The sequence below is a fragment of the Puntigrus tetrazona genome, chromosome 8 (genome assembly GCF_018831695.1).
Source record: "Puntigrus tetrazona isolate hp1 chromosome 8, ASM1883169v1, whole genome shotgun sequence".
In the NCBI taxonomy this organism is placed as follows: domain Eukaryota; kingdom Metazoa; phylum Chordata; class Actinopteri; order Cypriniformes; family Cyprinidae; genus Puntigrus; species Puntigrus tetrazona.
Window position 1 is genome coordinate 2,135,873 of NC_056706.1, and position 15,000 is coordinate 2,150,872.

Genomic DNA, 15,000 nt, shown 5'->3' on the forward strand with positions numbered 1-15,000 from the left:
TGTCATAACCAAGTCAAGTCTTTTCGTTCATGCATGGCCTGTTAATATTTGCAGCTGGAAAATCTGGATTCTGACGGAGAAAAAACACTAAATATTGAGAAAACCAAGTTTTTAGCCATGCGCGTTACGTTTTGATATATTTGCATCGCCGTGGAACACAATCTTTATTTAACATCCTAATGATTTTGGGCATAATTGTTTTTTTTTTTACAATTTTGACCCAAAATTGAATTTTGTTGGCTATAACGCGCGCTGCTTTTGTTCTCCGGGATCACATGGTGGTCAATGTGAAAAGAGCAAAAGGCAGACGAGATGACCAGCATATCAACATTAACACCTTGGCTCTGTTTCTAACTCGAGCTGCTATCGATTTGACCTAAGACCTGTTCAGATGCGGCCTCGTTTCTAATGGTTTAGGAGCTGTGGAGAAGGTTGTGGCGCCCCCTGCTGGACAGGCAGTACCACAGGCCCATCCGAGGGATGCAGAATGACCTATAATGAAGTAAGCCGTCACACTGAGGCAGAGGATGATGAGGAAGATGGTCCCGGGACCCACGTCCACCAGGGCGCAGGCGTTCGGACACACGCAGGGGCTCTCCACCCACATCTCCAGGGGCCCGTCGGCCCTGAAGCTCTGGCTGTGTGTGACGGAGCGGTTTGGACCGCACTGGTAGTGAACCACCGTTCGAGGCTCGCTGCCTGGAAACACTGAGAGCAAGACACGTGCTTTGAAATGACTTCGTCATCCTGTTTTACGTTGCAAGCTTGATTCGCTATTTTACAGTTGACTAAGTTGCTTTTGTTTTTGCACAAAATAAAATGCACTAAAAATAAAACATAAAAAAAGGTAAAGGTTTTAGCTAGTGGTCAAGACGGCGGTGCTATTATAAACTAATAAAAGTGCAGCATAGACGCACACGCGCTTAGTAAAATAGTAAAAAATAAATGTTTTAAATGCACGCTGTGTTTGAAATGTGTGTTTTGCTACTTTTTTACTTCATTAACTCAAAAAATTACTAGCATAACAAAAAAAAACATAACATTTCAATTTTATTTTCATTTTTTTTTAGTGAGGTCAAATGATTAATTGCGAAAAATCGCAACAAAGTGAAGATCACACATAATATATGTTTGCATACTGTATTTATTATGTATATGCAAATATACACATATATATATATATATATATATATATATATATATATATATATATATATATATATATACGTAAATATATATATATATATACATATATATATATATATATATATATATTTTAATATTTAATATATAAACATTTTTCTTAAATATATGTACGTGTATGTATTTAAATATACATAGTAAATGCACACACACACATATTTTGGATGGACTAATCGCGATTAATTTTTTTTTTTATTACTTTAAATAAAATTGGCATTTTACTTAGGCTAATATTAAATAAAAAGTCAAATAAACAAATCACTTTGCAAGCCGACAGAATGCATTTAGCTTTCTTTTGGCACGTTTGCAGAAATCGGTTAAAAACGTAAAATGGAGACGCTAGGCGAAGCGTGAATTAAAGACTCGTTGCTTACTGGAATAAGACACGGTGAGGGTTTTCTTGGAGTCGTTGTAGCTGAATGTGTTGCCTTCGTGTCTGCCGTAGTTCAAGTACTGCTCGACGAAGCCGTCGTCCTGCTGAGTCCTAGAGAAACAGAACATCGTGCCTCATCCCAACATCTCATGCTATATTCTGTCGCGCTGGACTGACCGTATCACGACACAGACGGCCACGTCGGTGCAGGCGGTGATGCTGAGCTCCTCGGGCTGAGAGAAGGACAGACACGGGCTGAAGGACAGCAGTACGTCTGACGCCAGGGGATGGAGTCGCTGGATGAAGCCGTCCGGACCCGGTACCGATCCCAAATCAATGATCCCGGTACCGTCCCTCATCAGACATTTACACCGGTTGACTTTAATACAGCCGCCGTGCTCCGCTGCTGTGAGGCCCAGGGACAAACAAACCACGCTCAGAACGGAGAGAACCATCGTGAACGTTCACCGCGAACGGGTCTGAACGCTAACTAACACATCAGCTAACGCGCTGGTGATAATGACACACACCAACGTGTCAGATTCCAGCTCTGCAGCAGATCATTGTTACAGTCGAGAGTAATAATAATATATGACAAACTCCTAATAAGGCGATTGCATGACGTATACAATAGTAAAAATATTTAATATATGACAAAATTGATTGCATGATAAATAAAATTGTAAAAACGATATTTGTGATTACAAAAGTGATTACATGAAATAGTTTTGATTTGATATATGGACTCATCTAATATATATATATATATATATATATATATATATATATATATATATATATATATATATATATATATATACAGTATATATATATGTGTGTGTGTATATATATATATATATATATATATATATATATATATATATATATATATATATATATATATATATATATATATATATATATATATATATAATGTCCAAAGAATTACAAATAAAGACAATAAAAATTATATATACAAATTACAAATGAAAACCAAAAAAAAGAGAAAAGAATAAAGAGTACTAATAACTAGTTGCTAAAAAAAGAAAAAAAACAACAAATAAACTAAATATCTTCTAAATACGTTTTCTAACTTCCCTTAGGCATTGGAGGGAAAATACACAGTTCACATAATTATCATCAGTATTGTGCACGCGTCCTCTTACAAAGTGAAAAGTTCTGGTTTTACAAGTGATTTAATTTTCATAAACGCACGCATCTCGCCCGAGCTCTGGCTCTTTAAATAAGGCGGAGCAGCGGACTGATGAACGCACTGGTGCCTCAGATTATACACACACCAGCCCGCAGAAATATAATAAACAGAACGGCAAGTTGTATGAACAGTATTTTACTAGTAGGCGGGGAGTGTAATTGGTCCGTATTAACGCTTATCCTTTCATCAACTGTATGTTTTCTTAATAAATTACAATTTCCCGTGAACATAATGTGGAATAAATTATTATCATTCAATAATTATTGTCAGGACAAACTGAGACCGGCTAACCGCACTTGATAACTGTTACTTTTCTCAGCGCTACTGAGAACGGACCAATCACAGCTCATTGTGATTAGGAATTTTTAAGAGATGTTTTACAGAAATCGCTGCGGCTGATTTTTATTTATATATCCGCTATTAATCTTTAGAAATAACGGATGCATCCGATGATATTTCCCCCAGCACAAACGTTTCCAGCAAGACAAAAACATTTCCGCGATTTGAACGCGTCTCAACGGCGGATGGCACCGGCGAGCCGCGGGGCGCCCCCTGCAGGACCCCGCCGTTCGCGGCTCAGAAACCGTCGAAGGCAGAGACGCGCCGGCCTCAGCGGAGCGCCCGATGCCGCGGGGATTCCGCCTCTTTCTCCGCGCACGACATGGATTTCAACGTGAGGAAACTCGCTACAGATGCCGGGATATTCTTTTCGCGAGCCGTCCAGGTAAAAACGGCCCGTTTCTGGAGAGATGTACGAGTTTAAAGGCGGCGGTCAGAGTGTCGGTGACAGTTGATGTGTAACTCGTGACACCCGCATCTGCGTTTAGCTTAACGTTCAACAAAACGACACCAAACCGAGTTTCACAGATTAAATCACGAGTGCACTTTTAGCCCATTTAAATCTAGTTCGTGTGACTAATGTGTGTGTTTTAAAACCGCAATTAAATAGTGATATTAATTGGCTGAACGTGAGGCGTTTTTAAATACAACGTTATTAGGTGGCGTTTTTCTCTTTGGTGTTATTTTCATTCATGTTATTTGGCATAGATGTAACTAAACTATGTAATTTAATAAAACAAACGTAAGTGCAATCTGTTACAGTTGCTGAGAAATATAACGCTAAATTACAGTTAGTTATGAAAATGATAACCATTGCAAAGGATGATAATCAGCATTTTATCCACATATTAAACGTCTAATAACGGCTCTAAAATATAAGACACCAATGTTTTAGGGGTTTAGGACGCAGAATAGGTCACATGTTTGTTCATAACTGTTTAGGGTTTGTGTGTTTGTTTTATATTTATCTTTTGTTTGTTTGTTTTTGTGATGCCAGTGTTTTCCTGTCGTAAAGGTTGATTTTAAAACGGCATCCTAGCTATTTCTTATGATTTAGTGTTTTGCATAGTTTACATGAAAATGCTTAACCCGCCGAAAACATTACAAAAGTAATAAAATGTAATCGGTTGCATTACTTGGATAAAGTAGCGCGAATAGTTACACTGCTTATTACATTTTAAGTAGCGTAACTTGTCATCCGTTAACTCTTAGTAACCTTACTTTATTATTTTGATGCATTTTGTGTCAGAAAGCTCTCGTTACTTTCGCTCCAGTTTACAGAAGAGAAACTGGGACAGGCTGAGAAGACCGAGCTGGACGCTCACTTTGAGAATCTGCTGTCCAGAGCTGACTGCACCAAAAACTGGACCGAGAAGATCTACAGACAGACCGAGGTTCTTCTCCAGCCGAACCCCGGTGAGCAGGTGCTGGTGTCTAGTGAGTCGGTCCACGGCGCGCTTCATCTGTTTCGGGTGAAAGCCGCTGTACGCAGAAGAAAAATACTAATTTTGTCCTGTTTGTTTAAGGAAAGTAGCTCCAAACAAAGATCACGGAAGCACGGAGTGATGATTGAGTTTTTCCAATATTTAATATTTATAATATTTTTTTCTGAAAGATCATGCATGCATTTAATACGGAAAGGCTGGTCACAGTGGCTGGTGAGCAAAAAAGTTAATATCATATATATATATATATATATATATATATATATATATATATATATATATATATATATATATATATATATATGCAAAACATAAATATTGTATGAACAGTCTAGGAAGATAACAAGCCCAAAATAGAGAAATTTGGGCAAATTTCATCTTTCAAAACATTTAAAAGGAATTAAAAACATTTTTAAAAACCTTTTATTCATCCATCCATCCGTCTATTATAATACGTTTTATAATAATAAAATATATAATAATATTTTATAATATAATATATTTTAAACTAATTATTTTACAATAATAACAATATAAAAATAACAATAACTATAATAATAATTAATTACATAATTAAATATAATTAAATTTAAATTAATTAAACTATATTGTATTTAAAAACAACATTGATTTAAATTATCGTAGGGCTGACAAAATGTCCTCTGATTGAAGACTTCTACATTTATTTATGCGTCCAAATAAAGGTCCTATAAAAAAAAAAAAAAAAAAACGAATTAGACCAAAATGCAAATTTTTCCACCACAAAAATCATTGCCATCGTGGGTCTTTCCTTTGTTCATCTGTTTTTGATGTTGTTTTGTTTGTCCAGGTGCTCGCATCGAGGACTTCCTGTATGAAAAGCTTGACCGGAAGGTCCCGGCGCGGCCCACTAACGGAGAGATCTTGAGTCAGTTCATGCTGGAGGCAGCCAAGGAGTTCGGCTCGGGAACCCCGTACGGTGAGAGCGCGCGTCTCATTTCTTTTCAGCGTTTGAACATTCTCTGCAAACCTCATCACTGGATTGTCTGTGTGCTTTTTGGGCAGAAAAACGAGCAAGCGCTTGATTTATTTTGTCTGCGAGAGTAAAATGAGCTGAACTCTGCCGGGATGAGGACAGATCCGTTGATTTGGCTTTCACTTGATGCTCTTAATCTAATTCGGTCCCCTGCAGAAACATTAAGAGCCACTGTGTATGTCTCCCAAGCATCTTATGGATGTACATGGTAAAAGCACAATGCTTTAGCGAGTGTTTCGCTGCATAATTAAACCGCGCTGACTGTGACGTCAAAGTTTTTCAGTGTGGTTGCATTGATTTTGCAGTCTCTGATGGTTTTTCCCCGCAGGCGTGTGTGTGGAAGCAGCCAAACCAATAAATCTCCATGCATTTTTCTTTCTGTTTCCAATTGGACTAATCGGTAATTTGACGGCAGACTGTGATGTCTTTTCCTGCTCGGCGTTCTTCCACAGAGATGATCCCTTTATAACCTTTACTAGAAGTGCCACGTAATAATAAACTGCGTTCTAGTCATTTTTAGCAATATTAATAAACCTGCTTTTCGAAAGCTATAATATTAAATTTCATCTTTCAAAACATTTAAAAGGAATTAAAAACATTTTTAAAAAACTTTTATCCATCCATCCATCCGTCTATTGTAATATGTTTTATAATATAAAAATATAATAATATTTTATAACCTTTTATATACTAGAAGTGCCAGAGGTTGTTGAGCTCTTACGAAAATCATTCTAGTCATTTTTGTAATATTAATAAACCTGCTTTTCGAAAACTATAATATTAACGCTTTATATAAAGGATTCGTTTTATGCTTTCTAAGCAATAGAAAGTCATTCTGGTTTGTGACGAACCGTTTGCAATCAAAACCAGTTTTCGAGTCTCGCATAGCTGGGAAGAAAAACATTGCTGAATGCAAATAAAACTGAATTAAAATTAACTATTGAAACTTAAACATGATGTTATGAGAGAACACTTGGCATATCATTTGGTCAAACATTCACTAATAAACGAAACACCAGTAAAAGCACGTAGAAGGAAAACATGACCCTTTTTATATGACATTTATTTTAACATTTTTATATGTTATTCGTTTTTTAAAATGCACTTTTATTATTAAAATGACTTAATTTGTGCATCGAGACTTTAGCGGTCTAGCTGAAAAATTTTACTAAAAATAAATGACACTAAATTAAATAAAATAAAAATTTATGTTTTTAGTTGGCTTTAGTTAACTCTAACATGCATCTAACCGTATCCACGTACAGTATATTCAGACAGAGTCTCTGCTTCGTCGCTTGTATTTGTCGTAAAACATAACTAGATAAGTTTGATTCGACTCGAGGTTTGCACAGATGAAAGTAAATGAGTGTGATTTCCAGTGCTGGATTTTATATTTGACATTTTTTCTCCCGGATGATAAGTGCTTTCATTGCAGTGTTTGTCTGCCACTTGAGAAGCACAGATAATAGAGTGGAAAGAGAACTGTGTGCTAAAGTGCACTTAGTGCTTTTAAATGGCTCGTTAATGTCCCGTGACTGACCACATGCTTTTAGGACGGGCTGCAGTGTCACACACGGCCATCTCTGCAAGTACAGGACTAATGCGGCCGGTCTAAAGTGTCTCGACGTGTCCGTTTGTAATATCAGTGGATGAACTTTTGAGCGTTCATGTGCTGAAGGCCATTAATTAGGTTACTGGTGTCACGAAAGCACGCCAAAAGGTGTCCAAATGTCTAAAATCATTGCTAAAAAATGCTTTTCTTTGAGTTTTCATATCACAATAACAATTCCAGAGCGTCTCGTTTTGGTGTGCTTCTCGTTGACTTTAATAGAGCTCCGTGAACAAAACCCGATGGTCGCGTTGTCGAGCAAGATACGAGATAACCCAAAGAGCCACGTGAACATGTGACAGAGTCACACAATCAATGCGGTGCGGGACATGATTTAGCCTACATCTGAATAGTTGCATCATAAATTTCTTGTTTTACTTTTTCCTTAAAACCGTATTTGCAGAGATTTTCGTGTGGTTTTAGACTTTTGGACCACCCTGTTTCTGTTCTACCGTAAATAAAGTATGTCGTTTTTCTTTGTTTTTTTCCCAAGTCGAGCCTAAGTTAAAATCCCAGAGTGGCGCGTGAGGAGGTGTCTTGACCTGAGCAGCTGCTCTGACTTCTGAACATCCCTCTCAAGCGCCGCCGCTGTTTTACGTCCACGTTCGATTTCTCCATCGATCGCGATACGGTGAAATGCCAGGAAAGTCAGCCCCGGCCTGCGTCATGTTTGCTGAATGAAATCCCACACTACAAACATGATCTCACGCCTTCTGTATTGCATTTTGTCGCATTTTGTAGCGTTTTGCTCGTCGACGAAGGCTTGAATTCTTCCTAATCGGCATAAAAGGACACTTGCCTTGTTCACGTCTCGTTCGTTTATTCCTTTACCTCTGCAGATTGTAAGTTAAACCCATTGGAAATGCTTATTTTCTCACTAAAAACACAACTTTTGCCATTTAACCGCTTATTTAGAAACGCGATTTATTTATTGCTCATTTATTTTTGAATTCTGCTTCTTCAAATGAGGCGATTAATAGACTTTTTTTATTAAAAAAAATTATTTGCGATTAACATTTTAACTGCACACATGCTGTAAAATTGCGACGGACCTTTTTCGCAGATCGGCAGAATTCTTTTTCAAGGTGTGTTACTTTGTCTGCGTCGGAAATGAAGTCACTGTCCGTTGTCTGTGTAGGAAGCACCCTGATCAAAGTGGGCGACTGTCAGAGGAGGCTGGGCGGCGCTGAGAGAGAGTTCCTGCAGTCCTCGTCCATCAGCTTCCTCACACCCCTGCGCAACTTTCTGGAGGGCGACTGGAGGACCATTTCTGTGAGTTTGGCTGAGCCTCGACGGACAGGTTTGAGCGTGATTGCTGATGCACTGAAGTGTGGTCCTCCTCTCAGAGAGAGCGGAGGCTGCTGGAGAATCGACGCTTGGATCTCGACGCCTGTAAGGCACGACTCAAGAAGGCCAGAGCGGCGGAGGCTAAAGCGGCGGTAAGAGTTACCTCGCCTGTCGGTAGTCGACAAGCTAACGTCTCACGAGGTGAAAAGACGCACGTTTTAAGAAACGGATCTATCGATTAAATTGCTGCTTTCCAGCTAAAATCTGATTCCATGCTCCTTTTAATTTAGTTTTAGTCGTCTGAATAGATTTTAGTCGACTGAATCCACCGTAATCAGCTAGAAGTGCTTGCAATGCTTGTAAACTCATTATGCTAAGGTTTTATCATGATAGACACACAACACGTTAAATATAACCCCTTCTCATAAAGAACAAGAGCATGGTTTTCTTTTCAGTTAAATACTAGTGGTTATATATCCTGTTATGCATTTTTTATAACGACCGTATTATTAATTATTTCAAGCAGACACATGTTTATTTATGTAATAAATTTGTATTAATCTAAAAGCGATTCACTCAAGAGGAGTGAGTGTTTTTACTTTTGTTGCTTGATTAACGTCAGTGACTTGCACTAAATAGCAGCTAAATTCTGCTGCTATCCCTTTAAAAGCGAATAATAACCGGTTCTCGATTCCCAACCCACTCATTCCTCTCCCTTACCGTCACGCTTTGATGACATGACTGGATATAAGCCTCTTCCTTCTGTTTGTTGTGTGTGGTTGTGAACACTGAACGATTTGTTGGACGAGCACTAACCGCGTGTCTCTGCTTAAACCTTCACAGTGTGAGGGAGAAGTGAGTATCGCAACCAGTTTCCTCTCATGCATGTTATGCATTTAAATTTTATTTATTTATTTTTAATTACGATGACAAAGTGCTTTTCAGTTTTGTACCTCATTTTCATGAACTCCACTAAGATGATCTTTTGAATGACATGATGGAGTTGTATCCGAGTAAAACTTTAAAATATAGATTTTCAGAATGCAAGCTTAGATTTATTGATTTATTTATGTATTTTGAATGTCTTCCAGATAGTAGGAAGAATAATTTCTACATTTCCAAATTCCTCATTTATCAATTTGCTTTGCCTTTTAATTTAAAAATGCATGTTATTTAGTGGTCAAAAAAAAAAAAAAAAAAAAAAATATATATATATATATATATATATATATATATATATATATATATATATATATATATATATATATATATATATATATATATATATATATATATAAAATCAAATATACACATGTAAATGTCATGCTCAATTTTACATGCAACTTATGCATGTTTTCTATTTTATCAGAATATCATTTTGTTGACTTATGTCAGTGTTATTTTAGTATTATTTAAATACCTTTTGTAGTATTTATTTTTATTTTGAGTATTTATTTTTGTTTGATTTTAATTAATTAAATTATTCATTTTAAATCAATTTAATGTGGGTTTTAGTAATTTTGTGCTTTTGCTCTATTAGCTTTTAATGTTTCATCTTTAACTTTCAGTTTTATTTCAGTGGAGTACTTAAGCTTGTATCAGTTAGTTGTGAGGCAACATAATTATTTTATTTTATTTTTGTCATTAGCGTAATATCTTTATTTTATGCTACTTCAAACCAATGGAGTTGCAGCATGGTCCCATACTTTCTGAGGATCCGTTTCAGCTGTAATGCTGCCTGAGATTGTTTTTGCCCATATAGACAGTCGACAGAGACATCAGTTAAACCTTGCTCTCTGTAAAGAGTGAAAGCTGATGTTGACGTCTACTGTTATTTTGTCGGCGTCCTCTAGTGGCTAATATATAAACGGAAAATAGAGCATGCAATCGTCTGCTCCATCATATTATAACACACACGCTCAAAAAGTTTTGGTTTTTATTAATGCAACCGATGCTCTTACAGATGCGATGTTTCAGTTGCAATAACTTTTTCATCAGAGATCAGCAAACTCTGAACGCATCATTCTGATCTTTGATCCTTTTCATCTGCACGAAGGCTTTTTAGAAGAGCATTCATTGCTACTTTTTTGTTTTTAGTTGCTTACAACGACCAGCGGTTCACATCTCTAGTTCAGGGCAGCGGATGAAGATGGAGCCAGACAGTCTCTTCTGCTGCTAGTGACTGTGTTTTGGCAGGAGGTGTGTGTTAAAGAGCGTTCCTGTCTGTTTCAGGCCGTCCCAGACTTTCAAGAGACGAGGCCGCGTAATTATGTGCTGTCTGCTAGTGCATCTGCGGTAAGAACATCCTGCCTGAGACACACACACACACACACACACACACACACACACACCCTGTATGTACAAGCACATATAACATTTCCACTATTGATATTGACTTTTTTGAGACATTTTTAAAACTAAAACCAGAGTGTTTTAACTAAGAGCCAGTTTAAGCTAAACTAAAACTAATAAAACATACAAAAAAGCTTAATAAAAATATTTTCTTTTACAAACAGTATTTACTTAAAATAAATAAGACAAAAAAATAAATTCAGTAATAATTATAGATTAATGAAATGTAATTATTGACTAATATAAACTACTACAAAATGGTACTACAACTAAAAAATATAAAATGCACGCATACAAACTAATTTAAAATACTTAGTATAATAAATATAGTAAATGATGCAAAAATAACAGCTAATTTAATGTGCAAATTAATTAAAAAATATTTAAAAAATATAGTAAATGATTTAACGTGCAAAAAAATAACAGCTAATTTAATGTGCAAATAATTAAAATATTTGCAAAAAAAAAATATAGTAAATGATGCAAAAAAATAACAGCTAATTTAACGTGCAAATTAATTTAAAATATTTAAAAAATATAGTAAATGATGCAAAAAATAACAGCTAATTTAACGTGCAAATTAATTTAAAATATTTAAAAAATATAGTAAATGATGCAAAAAAATAACAGCTAATTTAACGTGCAGATTAATTTAAAATATTTAAAAAATATAGTAAATGATGCAAAAAATAACAGCTAATTTAATGTGCATATTTATAATATTTAAAAATATAGTAAATGATGCAAAAAATAACAGCTAATTTAATGTGCATATTAATTTATAATATTTAAAAAATGTAGTAAATGATGCAAAAAATAACAGCTAATTTAACGTGCAAATTAAATTAAAATATTTAAAAAATATAGTAAATGATGCAAAAAAATAACAGCTAATTTAACGTGCAAATTAATTTCCTTGGATATTAAATTTGAATGAATCTCATGGAGAAATCTGCATTTTTACTGTGATGCAAATCAACATACAAAAAAATAACAGCTAATTTATAATTATTTTTTACAAATAACAGCTAATTTAGATTAATTTTCTTCACTATTTCTGAGAGAATATAGCAAGATATATACTTAATTAGGAGATAAAGATAGTCCAAATTTGTACAAAAATAAATAAATGCGCTATTAGTTTATAGAAGCAAAGCTTTTCGGTTTCATTCCGTGGCAGAAACATCTTTCCATGACTTCGCTCTTCTACAGGCTTCACACTCGTTCGTTAAGGATGTAAATGAGCAATGCTCACCACCATAACAAAACTAATCACACATTTTTCTGCTTTACTTTCATCGTTTGTGGTTTTGTCCTCAGATGTCGTCATTCTGAATGAAGTTAAGTGTCACACTTGGTCTCTTTGTGTGCTGCTGGAGTTTAATTCTTCTTATCCTCGTAATGCTCTCTGTGCTCTTGTCTTGTCGTGTCTTTCTGTTTGCGTCTCTCTCTTCTGATCAGCTTTGGAACGAGGAGCTTGACAAAGTAAGTGTGACGGATATATATTGATGTTTATGTATATTCTGTAGTAATGTTTAGTAACTGATTCTGGTTTGGTTTTCATTAACGGTCAGGTCAGCAGAGAGCACTTTACTCACTTGCATAGAGTTATAGTTTATATATCTATACACTTCTGCTTATGTGACGGGTTAGAGCCAATTTAAGCTAAAATAAAACTAAAAACATGAAAAATATTTTTCTTTTACCATTATTTACTAAAATAACTAAGACCGAAATAAATTCAATAATAATTATAGATTAATGAGATGTAATTATAGACTAATATAAACTAATACAAAATGTAACTGCAACTAAAAAATACAAAATGCAGGCATACAAACTAATTTAAAATACTGAAAAAATATAGTAAATGATGCAAAAAATAACAGCTAATTTAATGTGTAAATTAATTTCCTTGGATATTGAATTTGAATGAATCTCATGGAGAAATCTGCATTTTCATTTTTTTTTTTTTTTAACGCTTAACATGTTCAGCATTCTGACATTTATTTTTATGAATAATGAGAAAAAGTGTAAGAATATTAGTAGATATTAATAAATAAATAAATAAATAAATAGATATGTATATATATATATATATATATATATATATATATATACACACACACACACACACATATATATATATATATATATATATATATATATATATATAGATATATATAGATATATATATAGATATATATATGTGTGTATATATGTGTGTATATATATATATATATATATATATATATATATATATATATATATATATATGTGTGTGTGTGTATATATATATATATATATATATATATATATATATATATATATATATATATATATATATATATATATATATATATATATTCATTTATTTCCTTCTTATTTTTTCCCTTTGACTTTAGAAAGAATCCTCAGATTCAGTTTTATTATCTAAATCATCCAGATAGAAATTTGTTACCCATTCTTGAAATACGCTCAAGCAAAATTGCTAAATATTGCCCAGTGTTTCATCAGCCTCAGTCTAGTTACATTAGTTTTCATCTAAAACGATGTTTTTCTAATTTGAACGTGACCTGACTAACCTCAGATTGGTCCTATGGCGTTCACTCAGATGAATCTTTTCGTCTCGTGTCATGTGCAGGCGGAGCATGAACTGCGCGTCGCTCAGACGGAGTTTGACAGACAGGCCGAGGTCACCAGACTGCTCCTGGAGGGCATCAGCAGCACGCACGTGAGCCGCTTTTCACACGCACAAGCCTAGTTTTGAATAGCATAACGTTACGGAAACAAGCCACTTCGGGCCGACCGTCCTCATTGTCAGCATGGGCTTAAAGCCTTACGCGTGCTTTGAAGCTCAGAGAATAGCGTTTCAAAACATTGTTCAAATAAATATTATCCTCGTGCAAACAAATGAAGCGCAGCCGGCGTTTGCACAGAATGCCGTGGGTTTTAAAGCGCCAGGATGAGTTTTCTGTCTGTGCAGGTGAATCACCTGCGCTGTCTGTGTGAGTTCGTGGAGGCGCAGGCCATGTATTACAACCAGTGCCACAAATACATGCTGGAGCTGCAGAGAGAGCTGGGCAGGTGATGCATCACAGTTCATTCTCGTGCGCAAAACCATTTTTGGTAACATTAAATGGTAACACTTTACATTAAGGTCATAGTTAAGGCATTAGCATTAACATTTATTCATCTTTGTTAATAAAAGTGTTAGTTCTCATTGTACCTAATGTTAACTTTTTAACTAATAAATCATATATAGTGTTATATTTTGTCATCTCGTGCCAATTAATACAGTTAATGTTTACAAATGGAGCCTTATTGCAAAGTGTAAACTATTTCATATTTAAAGGGAATACTTTAAAGTTCAACGTATGCATTTTAAACCCAAAAAAGACAATTTGATGAGAAAACGCCCGCCCTCAGGCAAGCTGCAGATGAGGAGAAATGTAGCATTGCATAGCATTTCTTTTTTCCAATCTCTATATTTTTGCTTTCTTAGAAACGGCGAGCATGCACAATGCCACAAAACAGCTGGTAACACGTCAGAATTTCTAAGCGGTAACACGGTGCATGTTATAAGAGCTGAGCGCACTTGTTCGTCAGTGAATGGGTGCCGTCAGAATAAATATATCACAGTAGTCCACACCACTCTGGTCCGCCAGTTAATGTCTGGCTGCGTGTTTATAATAAAGTGGCGTGATGTTTTTAGCAGATCATTCTGACGGCACCCATTCATTCACAGCGAACAAGGGATGTAATGCTGCATCTCAAATGGCCTGAGAGTGAGCATATGTCCTGCAAATAATACTTTTCCACCGAAGTATTCCTTTTAAATATTTGATTAGATCATGTAGGTCGTGACGTCATTATAAACACCTTTTTTTACTTCTCCCACCTCTCTGCTCACAGTTGCAGCGGAGACATGTGAGTTTTGAGTCCGTCGCCCTGCTAGTGTCGGCGCTAGTCAGCAGAGCCCTTACCTCCGTGAATCTCCTCTCTTTCAGAAGATGCCCCGACTCGTCAGATGTGGGTTCCCCCGCGGATCCGTCCGCCTTCCCGTCGCAGAGCTCTCCTTCCGCGCTGGAGACGGACGCTCTGCAGATCGAGGAGGTCCAGCCGCCGGCCAGCGGCACGCGCACCGCCAAGGTGCTGTACGAC

At 35.8% G+C, this 15,000-nt stretch overlaps 2 protein-coding genes across 7 annotated transcripts in view; one reads left to right on the top strand and one right to left on the bottom strand.

The window, feature by feature from the left end:
• LOC122350843 overlaps positions 1 to 2,208 on the bottom strand; it is a 2,873-nt gene extending 665 nt beyond the window's left edge. Inside the window, exons 1-3 of the mRNA XM_043247584.1 lie at positions 1,754 to 2,208; positions 1,578 to 1,687; positions 493 to 708 (exon numbers count right to left, since the gene is read on the bottom strand). Coding sequence (XP_043103519.1) covers positions 493 to 708; positions 1,578 to 1,687; positions 1,754 to 2,031 — 604 coding nt within the window. The 5' untranslated portion in view covers positions 2,032 to 2,208. The remainder of the gene's footprint in view (positions 1 to 492; positions 709 to 1,577; positions 1,688 to 1,753) is intronic.
• A 1,149-nt stretch (positions 2,209 to 3,357) lies between these two features.
• Positions 3,358 to 15,000, top strand: part of sh3glb2a (SH3-domain GRB2-like endophilin B2a) — a 13,162-nt gene continuing 1,519 nt past the window's right edge. Inside the window, exons 1-12 of one of the 6 annotated variants that reach the window (XM_043246147.1) lie at positions 3,358 to 3,513; positions 4,403 to 4,544; positions 5,403 to 5,531; positions 8,336 to 8,469; positions 8,544 to 8,636; positions 9,328 to 9,339; positions 10,717 to 10,779; positions 12,298 to 12,321; positions 13,481 to 13,570; positions 13,823 to 13,923; positions 14,752 to 14,766; positions 14,847 to 15,000. The exon at positions 14,847 to 15,000 is cut by the window's right edge and continues 45 nt beyond it. In XM_043246147.1, the coding sequence (XP_043102082.1) occupies positions 3,451 to 3,513; positions 4,403 to 4,544; positions 5,403 to 5,531; positions 8,336 to 8,469; positions 8,544 to 8,636; positions 9,328 to 9,339; positions 10,717 to 10,779; positions 12,298 to 12,321; positions 13,481 to 13,570; positions 13,823 to 13,923; positions 14,752 to 14,766; positions 14,847 to 15,000 (1,020 nt within the window). In that variant the 5' untranslated portion in view covers positions 3,358 to 3,450. The remainder of the gene's footprint in view (positions 3,514 to 4,402; positions 4,545 to 5,402; positions 5,532 to 8,335; positions 8,470 to 8,543; positions 8,637 to 9,327; positions 9,340 to 10,716; positions 10,780 to 12,297; positions 12,322 to 13,480; positions 13,571 to 13,822; positions 13,924 to 14,751; positions 14,767 to 14,846) is intronic. The other 5 variants (XM_043246149.1, XM_043246150.1, XM_043246148.1 and 2 more) reach the window with 5 other exon arrangements.